Source organism: Felis catus, chromosome A1 (assembly GCF_018350175.1).
Source record: "Felis catus isolate Fca126 chromosome A1, F.catus_Fca126_mat1.0, whole genome shotgun sequence".
Taxonomy (NCBI): Eukaryota; Metazoa; Chordata; class Mammalia; order Carnivora; family Felidae; genus Felis; species Felis catus.
The window spans coordinates 90,997,612-91,020,413 of NC_058368.1; the positions used below are offsets into that span (position 1 = coordinate 90,997,612).

General features: G+C 52.1%; 1 protein-coding gene across 1 annotated transcript in view; it reads left to right on the top strand.

Annotated features, from left to right (window-relative positions):
* Positions 1-22,802, top strand: part of ADAMTS2 (ADAM metallopeptidase with thrombospondin type 1 motif 2) — a 245,145-nt gene that overhangs the window by 145,369 nt on the left and 76,974 nt on the right. The window contains exon 5 of the mRNA XM_023254116.2: positions 22,132-22,215. Coding sequence (XP_023109884.2) covers positions 22,132-22,215 — 84 coding nt within the window. The remainder of the gene's footprint in view (positions 1-22,131; positions 22,216-22,802) is intronic.

Here is a 22,802-nt window from a genome sequence, read left to right on the forward strand (position 1 = left end):
CTGAGGATTACAAAAATTCCTAAATTGAAATGTATTTTATCATAGCCAAAGAAAAAAGTGTTTTATGACATAAATTGGAGGAGCTGAGGAACAGTAGTTGGGCCACGTCTTTTTTCCCTGTGGCACCCAGCAAGCATTTATTGGACACATGCTTGTCCCAGGGCATGGCAGACAGCCTGGGGCTCAGAGACAAGGGGGGGATGTCTGCCCTTCTAATCTGAGCTCTGCCTCCCAGTGTAGTCAGGGAGATGAGGCACCCTGTTTGAGTGCGTGTTGCCCTGACAGTTAAGACCCTATAAGGCACTGTGTCCTCATTTAGGGCTGTGCACACCCAGGACAGAGTCCCTGGGGGCTGATGGAAGTCATGACCCTTTGGTGGTCTTGGGGAGGAGGGAGATGGAGAAATCATGAATAAGTGAGAAAGGATGACCTTCCAGGGCAACGCTGTCCCACAGAACCTTCTGCAGTGCTGAGAATGCTCAAAATTCTTCCCTGCCCAATGTGGCAGCCACTAGCCAACCCTTGAGCACTTAAAATGTGGCTGACACGATGGGAGAACTGAATTTTTACCTTATTGATATTCAGTGGAGTTTTAAAATTTTAACTTAAAAATATTTTTTTAAAGTTTACTTATTTATTTTGAGAGAGACAGAGCACAAGCAGGAGAGGGGCAGAGAGAGAGGGAGAGACAGAATCTCAAGTAGGTTCCACATTGTCAGTGCAGTGGGTCTTGAACCCATGAAACCATGAGATCATGACCTGAGCTGAAATCAAGAGTTGGACGCTTAACTGACTGAGTCACCCAGGGGCCCTAAAATTTTTTTTAATTGTGGTAAAATACATATAAAGTTTACCACCTTCACAATTTTATTTTTATTTTATTTTATTTTTTCTAATTTTTTAATGTTTATTTATTTCTGAGAGACAAAGACAGAGCATGAGCAGGGGAGGGGCAGAGAGAGAGGGAGACACAGAATCCGAAGCAGGCTCCAGGCTCTGAGCTGTCAGCACAGAGCCTGATGTGGGGCTCGAACTCACCAACCGTGAGATCATGACCTCAGCTAAAATCAGTCACTTAACTGACTGAGCCACCCAGGTGCCCCCTACATTCACTATTTTAAAAGTGTATAGTTCATTGGGGCAGTTAAGCGTCTGACTTAGGCTCAGGTCATAATCTCATGGTTTGTGGGTTGGAGCCCTTCGTCAGGCTCTGTGCTGACAGCTCAGAGCCTGTAGCCTGCTTCAGATTCTGTGTCTCGCTCTCTCTCTGTGCTCCTCTCGTACTCACACTCACTCTCTTGCCTTCTCTCTCTCTCTCTCAAAAATAAATAAACATTTAAAGAAATAAAGTGTGCAGTCCTGGGACATTAACTATGTTCACACCACTGTTCAACCATCCCTAACATCCATCCATCAGAACTCTCTCATCTTGTCCCCATTAAACACTAACTCCTACTCTCCCCTCCCCTGGCCCCTGGAAATCACCCTTCTACTTTCTGTCCCTGTGGTTCTGACTAATTTAGTTACCTCATATAAGAGGAGTCATATGCTATTTATCTTTTTGTGACTGGCTTATTTCACTTAGCATAACGCCTGCAAGGTTCATCCATGTTGTGGCGTGTGCCAGAATGTCCTTTTTAAGGATGAATACAATCCCCTTGTGTGCATCCATTGCCTTGTGTTTATTCGTTCATCTGTCGATGAGCACTTGAGTTGCTTCCGCTTCTTGGTTACTGTGAATAATGCTGTTGTGCATGTGGGTGTACAAATATCTCTTCATGTCCCTGCTTTTCAGTCTTTTGGAGTATATACCTAGAAGTGGAATTTCAGGATTATATGATAGTTCTATTTTTTTTTAACATTTACTTATTTTATTTTTGAGACAGAGACAGAGACAGAGAGAGTGCTCAGGTGAGCAGGGTGGGGAGGGGCAGAGAGAGAGGGAGACCCAGAATCCGAAGCAGGCTCCAGGCTCCACGCTGTCAGCACAGACCCTGATGCGGGGCTCAAACTCACCAACCGCGAGATCATAACCTGAGCCGAAGTCAGACGCTTAGCTGACTGAGCCACCCAGGCGCCCCTAAGGTAGCTCTATTTTGTATTTTTTGAGGAACCTCCATACTGTTTTCCACAGCAGCGCACCATTTTACATTCCTTCCCAGCAGTGCCCGAGGGTTCCAGTCTCTCTGCATCCTCACCAACACTTGTTATTTTTGATAGTAGCCATCCAGTGGGTAATTTAATTCATTCGTAATTCATTGACATTTGGATTTAGATCACCATTGTGGCGAGTGGCCACCCTATTGGACAGTGGCCCTGAGACCCGAGGGTGCTGGCTCACCTGGAGCTGTAGCCGGAGCCCCAACTGGCCCTAGAAGGCCTGGCCAGGGCAGATCTCCTTCTCCCTGTGAGTACACAGCTGGTTATGGGGCTTCCCAGCCCTGGAGCCAAACCAGCAACGTGGAGGACAGATGTGGCGGCAGCTGGCCCGGACTGCGCTCCAAGTGAGGCATTTGGTCAGCTGTGTGGACAGCCACGGCCAGGGCGGAAACACTTCCAGTGTCTGAGGCATAGGGACCCCACCCTGGACAGACACAGCCTGTCCCCTGAGGAAGACCATAAAGACCCTGGGAGGGGGGTCTGGTGGGGGTTCTGATGGCAGGGACCCAGGGAATGAAGGCTCTGAGGAGGAGCAGGGGCCGAGGTGGATGGGAGGCGGGTATGGCTGGACCCTGGCAGCTCTAAGCTGGGCTGTTTTCTATCATTCGGGGTGATACTGCTGCACAGATCCCTTTGGGGCCTCTTTGCAGCAGAGTCTGGGCTGGGATGTGGGTCCTGGTGTGACATAGACATTTCAGGTTCTTCAGATATCCATGTGCTCTCTTCTTCCCTCCCAATTACCAGCCTCCCTTGTACCTAATTTGGAGCTGTGTGGCTAGTTTTCTCTCATGGTCTGTGTAGAAGGAAGTGATGTGTTACCTCTTGGCCAAGGCGATTAAGAGCCAGTGTGTCCCTTCCTTCTGTTTCTTTCCCTAACACAGTGACCCTGGAAGCCATATATCCCAGTAAGTGCAGGTACAGAACGAGGCAGGACCACCCAACCTCTGCTGGCCTGTGATGTGTATAAAGAAACACATGCCAGCTTTATTGTGTTAGCTACTGATGTGGTGGAGACTTTGTTATGCAGCAGAGCTCATCCTGGGCTGACTGATACACCTGGCACTTGATCATTCTGTCAACAACGGTTCATTGGGCATATCCTGTATGTCAGGCAAGGGGTATAGCTGTGAGCACAACAAGACACAGCCATATCTTGCATTCTGGTGGGGAGCACAGACAATATTCAAGTGAAAATCAAAAGAGGTAATTTCAGATAAGGACAATGAAAGAAATAAAACAGTGAGGTGGAGAAAGGAGAAGGGCTGGGAAATGTGGGCCACTTTATACAGGTGGTCAGGAAGACATACACAGAAAGTAACACTGCAGCTAAGACTCGAATGATATTGGATGACTGTGGGAAGAGGCAGGATGGAGTGTTCAGAGAGAATGGGTGGTGCAAAGGCCCTGAGGCAAGAATGAGGTCAGCACATTTGAAGGTGTGAGAAAGGACTGGTGTGTGGGGAACAAGGGGCCCAGGTAGGAAGGGAAGTTGCAGATGAACAAGGCCAGTCACTGGATGTTGAGAGGGACTTGGATGTGACCCGAAGGGCAGTGGGAAATCTCCCGAGGTGCCACTTCCTTCCTGCATTTACGGGCAAAGACATTTTATTCTTAGGGAAGTGGAAATTAATCAATCCATCCCTCTCTCTATCCAAGACTCTCTGGAGGGTGAAAAGGGTTGTAAATGTTTGCTGAACATCACAAGAGTCACCTCAGTGCAGAAAAGATCCTACGGCATTCAGACCTCTGACCCCCACCAACGCACTCCAGCACCTCCTGCCAGGTCCAGTTTCCTTCCTTTCCTCCCTAAATCTAGAAACTAACGTTCCTTGTTTAATAAAAGATACTCTATTTGGGGGCGCCTGGGTGGCTCAGTCGGTTGGGCATCTGACTTTGGTTCAGGTCATGATCTCACTGTTCATGGGTTCGAGCCCCACGTTGGGCTCTATGCTGACAGCTTGGAATCTGGAGCCTGCTTCAGATTCTGTGTCTCCCTCTTTCTCTGCCCCTCTCCCACTCTCTCTCTCTCTCTCTCTCTCTCTCTCTCTCTTTCTCTCGCTCTCTCTCTCAAAAATAAATAAATTAAAAAAATACTGTATTTAACAGAGACAATAAATTATTTATGATGGAAAATGAGAATATAAATCCGGCAGGAATGTGAATGTCTTCCACCTACCAATTATTGCCTATTACCTCATTTTAACGGTGGCATCACATTGCATCATATAGCATGCCTTTTATGTAACTGATTATTGATATGACATAGTCACATAACAAAATTTATTTCCCTGTTAGATGTCAGACTGGACACTAGCTGTAATGAACACCCTTACAGCTAAATCTGTCACTCATCCATTACTGTTTCCTTAAACTGAGTCCCTAAAAGTGTAGTGCCTGGTCAACAGGTATGGGCATTTTAAAGTTTTCTGTGCCAGAATGTTCTCTGTTAGGGTTTCACCTGTTAATGCTCCACTGAGCAAATGCCTGTCTCCCCTCCTCCTACCACTGAGTCCTTTTTAGCTATGGTAATTTGAAAGCAATGCTGAGATATATTTTTTGTCTTTAAGTTGTATTTATTTGATGGTAATGAAGTCGCATCTATAAAAATATATATGTACTTTAAAACAGCAATCATCTTACATGTTTAGTATTGGCCTATTCATGTTCTTTATTCTATGGGGACATTAGTTTCTATCTTGTTAATTTGAAGAACATTTATATTTGAATAGGTTCACTTTTTGTCTGTCATGTGGGTGGAAAATATTCCCTGTAATTCTGTTTTTTGCCCTTTGTTTTGGGGCAGTTTGCTATGGTTTACATTTTTGTGTGTAGTGGTGTCCTGAGATCTTTCTCTCCCTGGGTTTTCCCTTGGGTGCCATGTTTGGCACTTCACACCCTCCCCCAGAAGTTAATCTTCTAGAGCTTTGCTCTGGTCACCCTGGCAGACTCCTGTGGCTTCTTGTCAGCAGACCGTTTCCCAAACTTGTGGCCCTACACTAACCACCTGGCCATTCTTGCTGAGTTCAGCCACATCAGAGACCCAGAATGTCTCTGATTACCAAACTCCTGGGGCCCAGGGCAGAATGAAGGTGTGGCTCTCTTGTTTGGAGATCAGGAAAAAGTGCCCTTAAAGGTACATATAAAGGCTTTTTCCTTTTTCCTGTGATCTCTGTCTCTCAAATTGTCAAGATTTAAAAATCATCTACTGATTGTCACTGTAAACAATGAAAAATTAGAATTTTAAAGTATTATCATGAATTTTACCAGTTACCTTTATATTGTAAAAAGCTTATTTTATTTTATATTATATTTGTTTTTTAAATGTTTATTTCTTTATTTTGACAGAGAGAGAGAGAGAGAGAGAGAGAGAGAGAGAGTGAATGCATGTGCGGGCACATGCCCCTTTGCAGGGAAGGGGCAGAAAGAGGGAGAATCCCAAGCAGGTTCTGTGCTGTCAGCATGGAGCCTGACTCAGAGCTTGATCCCACGAACCGTGAGATCGAGACCTGAGCTAAAATCAAGAGTCGGATGCTTAACTGACTGAGCCACCCAGGCGCCCCGTACAAAGCTTATTTTATTTTATTTTATTTATTTATTTTTTAAACGTTTATTTATTTTTGAGACAGAGACAGAGCATGAATGGGGGAGGGTCAGAGAGAGAGGGAGACAGAATCCGAAACAGGCTCCAGGCTCTGAGCAGTCAGCACAGAGCCCGATGCGGGGCTCGAACTCACGGACCGCGAGATCATGACCTGAGCTGAAGTTGGACGTTTAACCGACTGAGCCACCCAGGCGCCCCACAAAGCTTATTTTAAATGCAGATATTACGCATTTAACTTGGATGCAGAATCACCAAAATTAAACAGACTTGTGTTTCATGGCTCATGCCCGGAGGGTGCCAGAAGTTCACACAAAACACAAGCCAGACTCAGAACGGTTGGAAGGAGGAAGAGAGGAGCCCCCAGGAATGGAGCCAGTGGAGGGAGTGCTCTCTTAGACGCAGATTATCACAGGTGCCCCAGGTCACAGCCAGCAGCAGGAGATATGCCCTCTGGGCCTGACAGCTGCTTTGTCCCCTGACTGCTGCCCCTGGAAGAGCACATCATGCTTGTGCCCTGGTATGGGGTGGGGATCTGGGGACATTAAGCCTGGCATCTCCCCTTCCCTCAGGCCCACCACCCCAACCCAGGGCAGATGGTCGAGGCTCTTTACACCTTAGCAACTGGATGGGGGTGCCCAAGAGACTCGCCTCCACTGAGACCCATGTGGGGCTGCCCTGGGTGGGACCACCACTGCCATGTCCTGGCCCGAGAGACCACGGGGCATGTGCACCCACCTTGCACCTGCATGCAGGCCCCTGCCCAGGGCAGAGAGTGGCAGTGATCACAGGGTGGGGAGTCGGACACCAAGACCTTGTCCTGTGGAGTCAGGACCACTCGTGAGCCAAGACCTCACTATCCTGTTGGATTTTACTTACAAAACACAAATTCAAAAGTGAAATGAGGAATGTCAAGACAGCAACCTCAGAGCATTAAACCCCAAGTGCAGGGCCCTTCTGGGTATGGGCCCTGGTCGCTGGCCCATGAACTCAGCAACATGAGCCCTGCACTGAGACCCCTTAGCCCAACCCGACCCTCTCCAGACACCTGATGTGGCCTGTGCTCCCTGCTTTGGGCCCCATTCTCCATGGCCCTTCTCCATCCTCTGCTTGTCCAGAGGCTCTCAGCCCAAAGCTACACCGACTCTCAGCTTTCTGTCCAGATGAAGAAGGCTGTGCCTGAGAGAGTGCTGGGGCCAGATTACTGGCAGTGGCCTCGTCCTCTGGGGCCCTCACACTGGTTTTTAGCTCCCAAATTCCAGAGGCTCAAAGGTTGCTAGCAAACCCAGGATGAGGCCCTGTCCTTTTGGCCTCGGGGTCCTTAGCCTAGTCAGAGAGGCTGTGAAGCCCCACTGAGAGCTTCTATCCACTGCTTGTGGGAGGAAGGGTCTCCTTCCCAGCGCTGGGAGGGCTGTAAGGGCAGAACTGTGAGCCGTGAGCAGATATGTGGCCTGTCCAGCCAGGCTGGCTCCTCCAGGCCCCATTGCCACACCGCCGCTGGGCCCCACCTGGGCTCCCTGCTTAGATGTGGCTCTCCCGCAGCCGGCCTCCCTCTGCCGCATCCCATTCCTGCTCCTCCCAGCCTTCAACCCTGGCTCATGCTGTGGCTCCTCTGGGCCCAGCCTTGGGAATGAGGAGCTTCCCTCTGCCCAGGACTCCCCTCTTCCACGGGCTCTCCTGGTGCACTGGAAACCACTGTCCTGTTTCACCCTTTCTCCTTAGAAAAGTGCTCCCCTCTGTGTCTGGTGCTCCCAAGCTAGGTTGCAGTCAGCACACCTGAACACACCTGCTGGGTGTGTAGAGGAATCACCACATTTTCACAGACCTGCTCTGCCAGTGCCTGACTGGTCTCTGCCTCCAAACTTGGTGTGTGACAGCGTGTGCCTGGATGCAGCCCCCATGCTCACGGCACGTCCAGTTACCTTGCTAGGCACAGATGGTGGCTTTTCTCCTGGCTCCGGTGAATGGGAGGCCAGGGACAAATACCTTCGGAGGAGACTAGAGCCATGATTCAAGTAACATGTTTACATATGCATTTTGTAAAGTAAAGGGGTGCCTGGGTGGCTCAGACTTCAGCTCAGGTCATGATCTCACCATTTGTGAGTTCAAGCCCCGTGTCGGGCTCTGTGCTGACAGCTTGGAGCCTGGAGCCTGCTTCGGATTCTGTGTCTCCCTCTCTCTCTGTGCCCCTCCCCACTTGCACTCTCTCTCTGCCTCTCTCAAAATAAATAAACTTAAAAAAAAAAAGTAAAGCAAAACTTGTGCCAAAACTTTAGCAAATCTACACCTTGGGGCCAAGACCCAAAAAGCCTTCTCATGTGGGTTATTGCCTTTAGCTAAAGCACCAAACAATCCTGCTTTTCCCTGAGACACCAAAGGCCTTGATGGGATCTCAGTATCCACAAAGACCTACAATTTCCTATCTGAGCTGCTGGTCTGATTGTATTCCTTGTGGATGTGGGTGAGGCTGACCATTGCGTTGGGTGATGGCTTGCCCCAGAAGGTGGCCCACGATCCTCTTTACCTTTGGGTATGTCTGCCAGAGGCCGCCAAGGCCGTCACTGTCTGCTCTGGAAGTGCCACTCTTTTTGGATGGCAAACATTTTAAAACATCAATTTTATGTTAAACTAACCTTGGGTGTGTTACTATTGAGTTAAAGCAAAATTCACAGCAGCTTTTTCCAGATAAACAGAGATACTAAAGTAAGGTTGCCAAAAATATAACCCAAGGGCCAAATCTGGCCTGTCATCCTTTTTTTTTTTTTTTAATAAAGTTTTGGGATATAGCCACACCTGTTCATTTGTGAATTGTCTGTGGCTCCTTTTGTGCTCTAATAGCAGAGCTGAGTAGCTGGGACGAGGATATGTGGCCCAGGAAGCTGAAAACAGTCACTCACTGGCGTTCATGAAGTATTTGGTATCAGGCTCTAAAGAAATCTTCTATGTGCTCTGTGCGCACCTTGAGTTGTGGCCCCAGCACTCTAGAGTTGACATTCACATCCCACCACATCTGTACACTGGGTATACTTATTAGTGAAGCACTTGGTAGAGAATGAGGACCAGCTTCAGAGTCAGGAGCAGCTGTATCCTAACCCTGGCTTTTACCTACCTGGCAAAGCTCCTGCCTCGCCCTGCTCTTGGTTTCTTCATCTTTGAACCTTCCACACACTCTGAGAACCCATAAAGGCTAGTGCAGTCCCTAGGAGAGAAGGTTCCCCTCACCCTTTTCAGATCTCCAGTCTTCTGCAGCTGGAGCAGCCCTTTCCTGCAGGCCATCGTTGGGGAACTTGCCCTTGAGCCAAGCTTTACCCCTCTTCCTGCTCAGACCTGAGCCCACCCCCAGCCCCACCCTAGGCTTGCCAGCTCTGTGGACCTGTGGGGTGACTTTGGGGACTCCTTTTCAAGCAATTAAATGAGCTGGTCATTATAGCCATTTTAAAACAGCAGAGTAGGAAGAGCAGATTTCTGGGCAGACAAAGCCGTCTCTCCCAGCTGTGTTAACTGCTTATGTTCTGGAAGAATTCCTGAGCCCCCAAAGCATCTCTTCTGCTGAGGCAGACACACTCGTTAAGCCTACTGAGAATGTGTGCTCCAAAGAAACTTCCATGCTTTCATAATAGAGGCCATATCCTTTGACCTTCCCCCCCCAGCACGGGGACAATCCTCTGTACAGTATGTTCTTAAACAATTTTTGTTGAATGAATGATCTCTGTCTGTGCCAGGATTCAGATATTTTTCCTCTTTTCTTTTCTAATTTAATCCAGAAATTGGCCTGGGTTTACCAAAGCCTTGCCAGGGTTTGCAAACAATCAAAGGCATACAAGCTCCATTTCTCACCAACTTCCAAGAATGTTGGGGCCGTGTGGCAATGGTGAGGAAGGCAGTGGCAGGGACAAGAATGTTTTCTGCTGATCCCCCGGGGGAGGGGGGGGGGTGTCCTCTCGTGACCAGGCCACGGAGCTGCAAGCTAGCCAGGGCGAAGGCACTGCCCAAGTCCCCATTCACGTGTCTCTGGCTCTGGGTCCTGGGAAAGAGAAAAACATCTCTGAAACTGGACACTGAAACCTGGTTCTCTTAAGTTGGAGGGAAGTAGGCAGAGCTCCCAGGCAAAAGGGGACACGTTTGGGTTTGGCCATAGCACAGGGTGGGAGTTCCCATGGCCGCTCAGCAGCTCCCCAGGTCCCGGGGTCTGCTCGTGCCCTGGGCTGCAACAGGGCATTCTGGCCACCATTCTGGCTCCTCATGTGTGTCTTACTGGCCTGAGAGCATGGCTCTGTGTGCTTCTAGGAGATAGAGCTATCAGGGTAAGCACTGTGCATGAGGCTGATAGAACGCTTAAGAGAGGGTACATGTCATGGCTGACAGAATCAGGCAGGGAGGCATTTGCCCAGGTGAAGGTGGCTGTGGGCAGTACGGGGTGGTGGAGATGGGGCGACAGGAGAGGGCACGCCCCCCAGAGATCCCCTCCTGGGTCCCCCTCCTTGTGGTCAAGGAGGAACGAGCAGACCTGCTGTTGCCAGCTTTGTTTTTTTTTTTTCTTCATGAGAAGCTGGAAATCCAAGAGTTATGGGAAATCTAATTATTTTTCAATGTCAACAACAAATTGAAATTAAGACCTCACACTGCACAAGTGAATCAGAACACGACCGCAGGACACAAGTCTGGCTGGTCATCTGGTGGATGGTTCCTTCTGGCCAGGAAGAAAGGAGGCACGGCCTGCCCTGCTGTGTCCTGTGATGGGGGATAATTAGTGCCACCTCCCAGTGCTGTCGTGAGCGTGACTCGAGTTAAACACCAGGAAAGTGCTTTTAGCAGAGTGCGGGGCCCATGGAGGGCATCCCACGAACACGAGCTAGTCCTGGCTTTGTGTTTGTGCATTGGGTGCTCTCTGAACCCTGGTCTAAACTGGGCCTCATTCTGGGCACTGGAGTACAGGAGTGAGCAGTCATGTCCCTGTGCTCAAGAAAGTTGGAGCATGGGAGGGGTGGGAGCAAGGAAGAGAAGAGTAATTGTACCCTGGTTAATACATGTGCTGATTGTGCAAATACAGGGCATTCTGGGTCACAGGGAAAAGTGCCTCAGATGAAGGCCACTTGAGCTGCCCTTAATGCAGAGGCTGGGGTTAATGAGGAGAGGAGCCTTGTGTATGCCGGTGTTGCTGCAGTGGTAGAACAGCATGTGCAAAGGCCCAGTGGCATTGCCACATCACAGCATGGGGTTGGGCCCCGCTGGGGTGTATGGTGCTGGGATGAGGCAGGAGATGAGGTTGGCAAAGCCTTAAAAAAAATTTTTTTTTTAATGCTTATTTTTGAGAGAGAGAGTGTGTGTGTGAGAGTGGGGGGAGGGGCAGAGAGAGAGGGAGGAGACACAAAATCTGAAGCAGGCTCCAGGCTCTGAGATGTCAGCACAGAGTCTGATGCGGGGCTTGAATTCATGAACCGTGAGATCATGACCTGAGCTGAAGTCGGACGGTTAACTGACCGAGCCACCCAGGTGCCCCAAGGTTGGCAAAGCCTTTTGTCTCAGGCTAAGGGGCACAAAAGGGGATGATATCTGGGGTCCCTGCCATACTGTGATAGGGGAGTGATGAAGTTAAGGGGAGTGATGAACTTTAAGAGTTTGGGGCTTATGCCTTCTGTTATTGGAAACGCCAGTGTGAGGTGAGGAGACTGAGTTTTTATGCCTGGCAGCCCCGTGTGAGGAGTCACTCACCTGTTGTCTCTACATTGTGCCTGGTAGCCTGTGAGTTCACTCTCCTGGACAAGGTCACTGAGGCTCAGTGGCCAGGGCATGGCTAGTGTGGCCAGGGCATGGCAGCTGGGATTCACGTACAGGTGGGAAGATGGGCTCTTAGTGGGGACCTGGCCCAGGTGCCTGTCCCCTCCCTGCTGTTCTGGCCTGAAGAACAAGTGCTCCTGAATCCTTGAGGAAGAGCTGAGGTATGTTCTCACCTTGGATCTCTCTGATCTCCCAACAGCTATTGACATCACTTGCCCATGCCCCGGCCTGTTTTCCATCTACTTTCCCTCTCCTGGTATTTTCTCTGGACTGTCCTTCTATTGTGTCTTCCTGTTCTCTCTAAGATTTGCTCCCTCACGCAGTCACCCATTCAGTGCATGTTTACAGAGCTCCTGCCACATGCCAGACACAGCCGTAGGTGCTGGAATGTGGTGGTGAGGAAGCCTGGGCAGCAGCGGTGGGGGGGGGGGGGGGCGGTTTCCTGCCTGCATGGAGCTCACATCCAGTGAGGGTGGGGTGGACAATAGACAGCCACCCCCCTCCCCAGCAACCCCCCCCCCGCCCCCAGCCATGATGATGTAGGTGGAGAAAGTTCTAGAGGGGGAGGTACCATGGTCTGGCCTTACCTCCGCCTCTTCTTCCCTGAAGAGTGTGGCACCCTGCCCCCACCCCAGGGTTCTCCCCAACCCCCCTCCCCTCTCCAGGAGGCCTCCTGACAGCTGATATAGGAGTCTGGGAGCAGCTTGCCCTTGGCCTCCCTGGGGAGAGCTGATGGTTGTCAAAGCGGGAGTCAGTCATTGTGGACAAGGAGGGCCAGGCATCGTCACTCCTCGGTGACAGCTTGAAGCAGCTGCAAAGCTTGTCTCTGAAGACTCCAGCAAGGGGGTGACAGCTGAGCCGGGGAAGTGGAGAGTGTGGCACCACACTGGGCTCCTGGTCTGGGCTGGCTTGAGCCATCACTCTCAGCCTGCCCACTCTGTGCTGAGGTACAGTCGTGGGTCCTGAGGGATCCTGCTCCCCTGCTGCAGGGGCACTTGGTGGTGTGTCTCAGGGGGATTAGGAGTTCATACAAAGGTGTCACATGCTTAATGTCAAATTCAGAGGGTCTGCTTACCTGATTTGCATGTTCCACACCCAGCAAAGGGCCCAGCATATAGGTGTTGAATAAATGTCTTTTGAGTAAATAAGTTGAGTGAGTGAATTCTCATAAAGTGACTATGGTCCTACAGACTCCCTTAAGTTTTTTTTTAATGTTCATTTATTTTTGAGAGAGAGAGAGAGCACGCAAGCAAAGGAGGGGCAGAGAGAGAGGGAGACACAGAATCAGAAGCAGGATACAGGCTCTGAGCTGTCAGCACAGAGCCCAACACGGGGCTCAGACTCACAAACTGGGAGATCCTGACCTGAGCTGAAGTTGGATGCTTAACCGACAGCCACCCAGGCGCCCCCAGACTCCCTTAAGGCACAGGCTCAGGGCGCCTGGGTGGCTCAGTCGGTTAAGTATCCAACTCTTGATTTTGGATTTCAGCTCAGGTCATGATCCCACAGTTTGTGAGTTCGAGCCCCATGTTGAGCTCTGTGCTGATGTGCAGAGCCTGCTTGGGATTCTCTCTCTCCCTCTCTCTGCCCTTCCCCTGCTCATGCTCTCTCTCTCTCTTTTAAAATAAACATTAAAAGATAAAACATAGACTCTACCTGTCCAGGGAAAAGACATCCCTGTAGCCAAGTGTCCTAATCCCTTCTTCCTTATGACCAAAGCCTTTTCTCCACCACAGATGCTGGAAGTTTGAATCATCAGGTCATAGGGATGCATGGGTTTAATTTCAACAGATTTGCTAACTTGCTCTCAAAAGCCTTTGCCCCAGTTCCCACTTGTGCTTCTGTGGGTGTGTTTCTCAGTTTCTCTGGGCCTCAGTTTCCCCACCGGTAAAACAGGGATAATAACGCTCACTTGCAGAGTGTGGGACGTGAAAGGTAATGACGTGAGGAAGTGTGTGGTCCAGGTTTTGGAAGGTCACCGCTTACCAACAAGGTGCCACAGTCATTCCTTGGTCGGTGACATCGGCCAAACCAGCCCAGCTCTTGTCCTTGAGAAGCTTGGCTGTCATGGAGACACGCTCACCCTCCTTCAGTAAGGAGGACAAGGGCCTCGGTAGCCCGGAGGCACAGCCCACACCCTCTGCCTGGCTGGCGAGAAGGTCACAGCAGAGAGGAGCCCTGAACTACTGCCATTCCCTGCAGAGGATGCCATACCCTTGACTTGTCCCTGGAATTGGAGCTGTTTGGGGGTTCGGGGCAGGGTGGCCTCAGAGGGATGGAGCTGGCCAGGTGCAGGGAGCTTGGGCTTTATCCTAAAGCTTTCAGACCTAACAGGTTCTAGGCACTGAGGATAGAACAGCCATAGATGCAGGTGAGCCCCCGGTTCTCGGGCACAGGTGCAGCAGACAGAGAGGACAGCTGACCACCTAACGAGTGGGGGCATTCGAGATGGTGATAGTGCAGCAGAGGAAACAGCCCGAAGGGGAGCAGCGTCCACGTTAGCACAAGGAATGTGCTCCCAGAGAACGTGGGACACGGACACGGGTCTGGGGAAGCAAGAGACAGCCAGGTGTCGGGGCGGGGCGGTCTGTGCACTCCTTCCTGCCCACGAGAACGTGTGCCCCCAGGAGCTCTCTCCCTTCGGTTGTGGGCTCCCTGTGAAGCACAGTGTGCCCTCCTGTCTTCTCGTCTGCCGGTTGGTTCTGGGTGTCTGGTCTGAGCCTGGGCCCTGATGCTTGGCACACCACTCAGCCTGTGAAGGGCCAGCAGGGGAGCTCAGTGACTCGATCGGATTCTGGTGGTGCAAAGGGCCACATGCTGCACACAAGGCCAAACCGTTTCCTCCCCGTGTTCAAGGAGGCTCCGTACGTTCTGGGTGTTAGGAATGGCACTAAATGCGAATGAATTGCGTTCTGGGAGGGACATGTTCCCCAGCAGACAAGCCTGGCAGTGAGTGTAATGCTGGAGGATAGGATTGGACCAGAGCTTCTGGATTTTTCTGGGAGCTCCAAATTCCTCGTGGGCCCCACCTGTGCTGGGAACACAGGTGACTGTCTAAACAGTTCTGCATTTCTCTGTCTCTTCTGGGTCAGTGCCTGCCTGGCAGGGTCTCTCCCTACCCCTCTGTTATATGGGGACCCCTGGGGCCCTAGTGACAGTGGGGAGGCTGGCACGAGTCCTCGCCATTTTTGCTGTGAGGTGGGGTCAGGTCTGGCCCCGGGCTTTCTACCTGGGTGGCTCAGGTGTGCTGGGCCCCACCTGGTCCAGGGGAGGTTCTGTGATGCCCTGTCCACTATGCAGCCTCTCCCAGCCCATAGCCAGCCACCCTCCACCCCAGCCAGTGTAATACAAGAGCGTCTGGAGCCCACCTACACCCCTCTGGGGCTGGGGGGAGCCAGGCTGCTACTCAGGCCAGTTCGCTCAAACCAGCCTCCACCCCATTCCTCACCTCACACTTAGTGCCACATTGGGAATGGACTCTACTCTCATGATGTGGTCTCCGCTCAGAGTCCAAGTGGGAAGCAGGGCCCATAGCCCTCAGAATCTGTGTGTTTGACCCTAAAGGTGTGTGGGGAGTAGAAGCAGGGATGGGGCACCATGACCCTGGCTCTGGCTTCCTACCTCTCCCTCAGCTCCTCCCGTGACCTCCTTCATCAACCAGGACACTTCCCTCTCCCCTGTTGCTGTCCCCAGGGATTTCCGGTGTGCCACGGCCAGCCTCCTCACGATGGTATCTTCCCTCTTTCTTTCTTTGGGTCAAAATAGTGATAGGACAGCAGAAAAATGTGAATCACAGTAGGAAGGGAAAAAAAAATCATTGTTTTCCGATGACATCACGATACCCGGTTGGACACAGGTGACAGAGATCACGTCACAGGGGTGGAGGTTGTGCCTTTCAGACTCTGAGACAGTGGGGGAGGCGAGGATGCCTCGAGGTCTTGACACGGTGGTCCTCTCACCAAAAAGCCTCTTCTGGATGAGACTCCGTGGGGGGTTGGGTCCCCGGGGCTGTGTGGTCAAGTAGTGCCAAGGAGCTCAGGAGTACATCAGGCAGACAGGCGATGGCCCTGGGCTCTCCAGGGCCATGGCAGCTGCCAGCAAGAATCAAGATCCCTGCCTTCTCTCTGCTCCTTCCCTGTCAGGGGCCTCCAAACAGTGGCCTCAGGGGGGACACCAGGCCCTGGCCTCCAGCCTCAGCAGAGTATGTCCCTCCCTTGTTCTGTAGCATTACCCCCTTTCTGATGAGTTGCTGGTCAGTGAGTGGGAAGGTCAGGCCCCACATAGTGGTGTGGCCATCCCTTACCCACAGTGGGGCCTGTCAGGGAGAACCCCCTGATGTGGGACACACACACACACACACACACACACACCCCTGGTGGGCAGCAGTGTGGGCTTTGGAAAATGCCTGGCATGCACTCCGGTGACCCAGAGGAGAGCCCCTGGTGGGCCCGGGAGTGAAGCCTGGGTGTGTACCATATGCCTGGGGTTTTGCTAGATGCTTTAAGTACAGTGTTGAGGCTGGTGCTGGTAATAGCCTGAGTGATAAGGACCCACATCACGGCAGGATGGTGGCTGAGCCCACGCTAGAACCCGTGCAACCCAACAGAGAGACAGGGAAGGTGCAGCTCTGTGCAGTAGTTAGCATCGACAGGACTGTCCTAAGACAGGTTTGCTCTTTGTTTGCCTGGTGAGCATATGCTGAGCCTCCGTTGGGTTCCGGGGATCCACCTGCTTGTCTGGTGGGGGAGAAGCCCTGTCTCCACCCTGGGGACCTGCAGAGGTATCTCCAGTCCCAGCAGAGGGTGGCCTGCCATGGGCCTGGGGGCAGGAACAGTTTGGTCGTCCCTAGAGGAGTCTTGGCATCTTAGGGCTATGTTCTTGGACTTGGTGTTGAAGGAAGGTTCTACCCACCTCCCATTTTTATTGTACAGTCTGAGCCAGTCCTGCCCATTTGCATTTCGTGGCAGTTCGATATTTTGAGCAGCAGCTAGCATCGTGTTTGTTCTTGTGTTGCCTGAGATTCCATCATGGAGAAATAAGTGGGGAAAGGAGATCTGCAAAGGGATGTTTATTCTCACAGTAAAACCAGGCTTTTGCTGCCCTGTTCGTGTGTCAGGAGATGCACACAGATGAAAACAGTCCTTCCTGGAAGCCAGCAGAACCCTCTGCCCCAGCTTCCCACGGCACTTTTTTTCCTGCCTCCACTGGGATGGTCCATGCCTACTCCCAAGGGTCCTCAGAGAGACCAGAATACCCTAAATACCCCAGGTATTTCAGGGGTCCCAGAGAAGCCACCAAGCATCTTATGAGCCCTGCTTCCTGAGGCCTCATGACAGACTTTTCCGGGCCTGGCTTGCTCCCCAGTGTGGTGCCAGGAGAAGCTTGTGCTACCCCTCTGATTGCCAAAGTTCAGCTCAGGGGAAGAGGTGACAAGTTTCCTGGAGGTTGGGCACAAGGGATGGGAACCCCACCGATGGCTCTGCCTACAGGGAGTCCCATCTCCTGGACCTGTCTTCCCTGCACCCTCCTGTCCCCAGATCCTTCCAGCAGAGGGGAAAGTCACCTCTGCCCAGCAGGGTTAGGCCACCTGCCAGGGCTCCTTGGTCACCAGGGTGGAACTATGCCACAAAGAAGGCCAGCTTTTACATTATCATGCAGAGCCTGTGTCCTTCCTTATTGTCTATTCCAGAACAGAAACTTGGCCGCATCTTTGCATAAGCAAAAGGCACATTACAGTGTATTTCCCCAAACAAGAGAACCCTTGGCCTCTCTCTGCACAGAGAAGGGCTGCGGCTTTGAACATTTTCCCCTAAGGTTTAAAGATTCCAGGATCAATTTCTCAAGACAGGGCTCAAGGACACTGTCCTGGCTTCCCCTCCCCCTGTGGTCTGAGCAGAGGAGAGCAGCCTCCCTAGCACACAGGTTTCCAGGAGGGTGGAGTAGGGATGGGGATGCACTTGGGAATGTTGCTAGGGTCTCGGTCATTACAGGGCATCATGAGTCCTGCCACTGTCACACATTTCTGCCTATTTCCTATCGTTCCACATTCTCCAAAGTTACTCACCCATTCATTCATTCACGCTACTGGGGACACAGCAGTGAGCAAGGAGGAACGGTGCCTCTCTTATCAAGTGCATAGTCCAGGCTGGGAGCAACTACTTTAGGGGGTACTGTGAGCTGAGACAGTTGTGTTGGGGGGAAAGCATGAGAAGATAGAAGGCACAACAAGTGCAAAGGTCCTGAGGTAGGGATGGTCTCTCCATGCAAGATACACAGAGGCCAGTGGCTGGACCACAGTGAGCAAGACCAGGGCAATCTGAGAAGAGCCTGTAGGGCTTTGATTTTATTCTGATTTCAGTGGGAAGGCCTTGGAGTGGATGGGAATTAAGCAGGAGGGTCACCGCCCCCTCCCTTCTTTGAAACACATTTATTACCATGACTTTGTTTTGTCAGATGCTCTTCAGATATTTCAAGAATTCTGGGGCTGGAGAGGGGGAGAGGGAATTCCATTGCACAAGCAGCCAGAGAGGGCAGCCAGGCTTTGCAGAAGGCGGAGCTGTTGAGATTGGGGCCTCCCAGGCAAAGTAGCTGAAGGGGAACACAGAGCAGCCAGCCAGGGCCAGCTTAGAGAGGGCTGTGAGTGCCGAGTGCCGAGTGCCGTGCCAAGGTACCGGGGCTGCTCCTAAAGGCAGTGGGGAGCCATTGAGGGTTTCAGGCAGAAGAAGAGGAGGCCAGATCTGCTGAGTGGTGACCGTCCTGAAGAACGGTGCGTGGGGGGTGTGGGCAGGACAAGAGGCAGAAATGCACTTGGGAGCCCCTGCCGCCTGCCTGCCTGCCTGCCTGGGAGATGGGGTTGGGGTCAGGGGAGGAGTGGGACGATGTGAGGGAGATGTTTGGAGGCTGTCTTCCGTCTTCAGTGACCCTTTTGCCACGTCTGTCAGCTCTCTGCTTGGCAGAAATGTTGTAGCTGTGTTCCTATTAAGGAATTTGACTCATCGTTTCCCAATGGTCTCCATGCACAGGAGGGTCCCATTGGCTTCTAGCATCTGTGCGGGATCTCGTGGGGAATGGAAGGGAGCTGCGCTCCAGGGCTGAGGCAATTTTACAGCCCCCTGAAAAGCTGATGTCACCCTGGGGAGCAGGGCAGGGCCCACTCCTCAGACCGGCAGAGGGAAAGGGTGGTGGGTGGCCCTCTCCTCAGCACTGCCCTGCATTCCCTGAGAGGTATCGTAGAGGGAGGCCAGGGCATGGCCCACTGACTCTCCTAGAGGAACAGACCATGTGGAGAGGTATCCCCCGTGGAAGGGACAGAGGCTTCTTAAGGGAGAAACCATGAAAGGCTCATTGCAGTTGAAAGCGACTGGGGTCAGGGGGTGGCTGGGGGAGTCTCTAGAGCAGGCCTGGCTGCCAACCTGACCCATGGCCTAGCCTCCTCACTGGCTCTCTGATGGGTGTGCTTCTCCATAGCCCAGCCCAGCCAATGCAAGCTGGCAGCCAACAGGCGGCTTGGAAGGCAGGGCCTCCCCTGTCCAGTGTCCGCTCAGTGGCCTGACACCCCAGACTCAGGTCGCCTTGCCACCACCCCCAGCAGGATGTGGGCCTCTGCCTCATAGAGCTTAGCACTGAGTGGTGGGGTCCCTGGGGTTCTGGTTACCTCCTGTCCCAAATCAGGAGTCAGGGTCAGGCCTGCTCAGTATCCAAGGACATGGGACCCCTTACCCAAGATGCGAGTGGCTACCTTTGGGCACAGTGGCAGGGGCCAGGGGAACAGGAGGATGCTGGGCCCTGATGGGCAAGATCTGGGCCAGGAACTGGGAAGGGGACCTCCCTCCCTGTAGGAACCAGCAAGCATACCGTCACTCAGAACCTCAGCTTACCCTTTGCTCAGGTGGGATTGACCACCTCTCATTCTGGCCTCCAAGGGCTGTTGGGAGCATAAAATGATCTAGATAATTCTGTGAACTCAGCCCTGAATCCCTTCCGAATATCAAGGCAGGTTTCCTGTCTTCATAAAGATTGTAACACCACAGGCTTACAGCCTCACCGTGCACTTGAGGGGCCAGGTCCACTTGGGTTGCACCCCTAGGCCAGCTCTGAGAAGTGCAATTAGAACATGGGCTCCAGAGAGGCACTATCAGGGTGTCAAAGGAGCCTGAAGCCCCTCATTTTCTGGGGAAGCTCTGAGAGATGACCCCAGGACATTTTTCCTCCCTTACTCCATGCAGAGCAAAGATGGACCACCTCCATTTGCCAACAAGAGGATGAGGCCAAGCAGGCCCCAGGGTGTCCCAGGGCTGTATAGGAGGTGCCCTCCCCAATTCTAGTCCACGTCACTTCTGACATCTGTTCTTTCTCTCCACTCATCCCCAAATCTGAGCCCCACACTTGACACTTCGACTGCTGTAGTGGGCACTTCAATCTATATTCCATAAAGGAGGCAGAGTAATCTTTGTAAAATGCAGTGTCATTATATTTCTCTCAGGGCTCCATATCCTCTATTGCTCTTTGAACAGAATTGGAATCCTTCTCACTACCTGAATACTTGTGTAGTCTGACCTCAGAGGCCCTTTGCCCCTGCCCAGTTCTTAGAACACACTTTACTGCCTCTGACCCCCAGGACATTTGCATATGCTACTTTCTTTGCCCAGAACACTATCTCTGCTTTGCTGAGTTAACTCCTTCTCATTTCTTATCTCTGAGATGAAATGCCACATCCTTAGGGAGCCCACTAATCATCACTGGGGCAGATTCACCATTAATATGCCCTCAATTTCCCTGCCTATCTCTATAGGTCCTCATCAGCATCATCATGATGGTGGAGCTGTTTTTGACAGAAGGCCAGTTCCAGGCTGGTTACTGAATCCCAAATGCTAACATGATGCTTGGCATGCAATGGGGCCAATAGCTTTCTCCTGGGTCTACTGGGTACCTGCTAAGGTCCGTGGGGAAGGACAGTCCAAGGCCAGGCAACTCAGGACCCCGGGGTGGGTGGTGGGCCCTGTGAAAGGCCAGGGTGGCTCAGCTTGAGAAGTCCCATTGCAAATCTATAAGGGGCTCATTGCTGGACTGGGGTGGGGGGGAGGAGGTTATACACTTGGCAGGATGGACATCTACACACCAAAGCTGATGGGTGAAGAAGAAGGCAGCTATTTTTTAGTTCTTATATTTGATGCCACCCTCACTCCAGGATTGAAGGGAAAATGTGACCCGGCCCCTGAGAGGTGGCTCAGGCTCAGCCTTCAGAAGGCTTTAGGGGGAATAGTCAGGTCAGAGGGTAAGCTCTGACTCTGGGCTTGCCTTAGCTCAGGCTACTCTAACAACATACCACAGGCTGGGTCACTTCAACAGCACACATTAATTTCTCATAGTTCTGGAGGCTAGAAATCCAAGATCAAGGTGTCAGCCAATTTGGCTCTTAGTGAGGGTTCTCTTCCTGGCTTGCACATGGCCTCCTTCTTGCCATGTCCTCACATGGCGGGGGACCCCACTTTCATGACATCAGCCAATCCTAATAGCCTCTCAAATGCCCCACCTCCAAATAGCATTATGTTGGGGGTTAGGAACTTGAGGGGATGCAATTCAGCCCATACCAGGGCTATTCATCTCCTGTCCCTCCTCCCTCAGGGTAGGGGTGGTGCATGGCTTAGCCCCCCTGCATCTGCACACATCTGTCCCAGCATGCTCTGCCCTGGGCACTGACCCTCCAGGCTTTGGCCCTGCGGTTGGGGTCATTCAGGGTTTATTCTCTCTGCCGTGGCCACACAACGTCTGCCCCCCTGCAGGACAGCCCTCCTGCAGGACAGCACCCCTGGACTCTCTCTGAAGCCAACCCACAGGCCAGCCCGCAGCTATCCTGCCCACTATCCCTGGGTCCCCTATGTGTAGTTGGGAGCTGTACTCCATTTGGGCTCTCTGAAGCCACCCCTTCTCCATATGAACCTGTCCCTTCCCAGGTCCCGGACAGCAGAATCAAGCCCTCTCTGCTTTTGACTTCTTCCCAAATATCAGGGCTATTTTTATGCTCCCTGCCCTGTTCCCCACCCCCAACCCGTGACTCGAGACATGGGCTGGAGGTCAGGGGTGGAAGGAGTAAAGTGAAGCCTAGTCATTCCTCTCGGTCTTTCTTCCCCCTTTCCTCCCTCCTGCCCCCTCCAGCTGCAGCGGGACCTCTCCATGTAACTGCCTTCTTGGCTTCCACACCATGACTTTCAGTCAAAGTCTGTGAGCCAAATTGGCCAGGCTTTGCCTGTGAGAGATAAAGCAATACTTTGGAGACAAAAACCCCTTTCTCTCTTATAAACTGGCTTTTAGAGCTATCGTCTCACTGTGGACTAAAAAATCTAGTTTGACCCACATTTAGGGATGTGCACCCTGCCCCTGTGACCTCATGGCAAGGCTTCCGGCAATCCAATTTAGCGGTGGTGACAAATATGGCATCTTGCTGTTAAGCTTTGTGAGACAGGGACTGTCATCCGTTTGTGGAGGGCACCGCACAGCGTGGGTGGGTTGACAGCCTCCCCTGGGCTCCACCTTGTCATCTGCAGGTGGTCCTCAGGCCTGTGGCTCCTGCTGACACCTCCCTGGTTGTCTTTCAGGTCAACGAAATCTATCATGACGAGTCCTTGGGGGCCCACATCAATGTCGTGTTGGTGCGGATAATCCTGCTTAGCTACGGGAAGGTGAGTGAGCTGGTGGCTTCCAGACACAGTGGAGCCTGCCCAACTCTCGTGATCTCTGTGGGGTGAATGGGGACCCTCCAGTGAGGCACAGGTCTCCTCTGAAAGCCAAAACCTTGGTGCCTGTCCCCAGCTCGGCCCGTGGTACCTGGAAGAGACAAGAAACTCGTGAGCCTCCCCCATATTCCTGATCCCCTTTCACCTCACCCCTGGTTTTATAATGTAGGTTTTGTTATTATTCATGTGTGGAGAGGCTAACTGATGATCAGGAGGTGACTGCCATGGAAAAGTCGGTTTATCATTCACACAGGGCCACTGGGGCAGCACCAGGATGGGTCAGAAGGCAGAAGGAGTGGGGGACTGTTGTCTCCACAGGAAGGGCTGGGTGTGGCAGAGTAAGCAAGCACAGGACTGGCCAGCGTGAATAATTCCTGTGGGCTCTGGGTCGTAGGTGGCTAGTACCTGCCCTGAGTGACTCAGGCAGGGTGGTGAGAGCCCAATGAAGGAGGTGGCTAGGGGTGCGGACTCTGAACTGGTTGGTTTGCATTTGAAAAGCATGCTCCAGAGCGAGTTGTTTATTATCTCTAGGA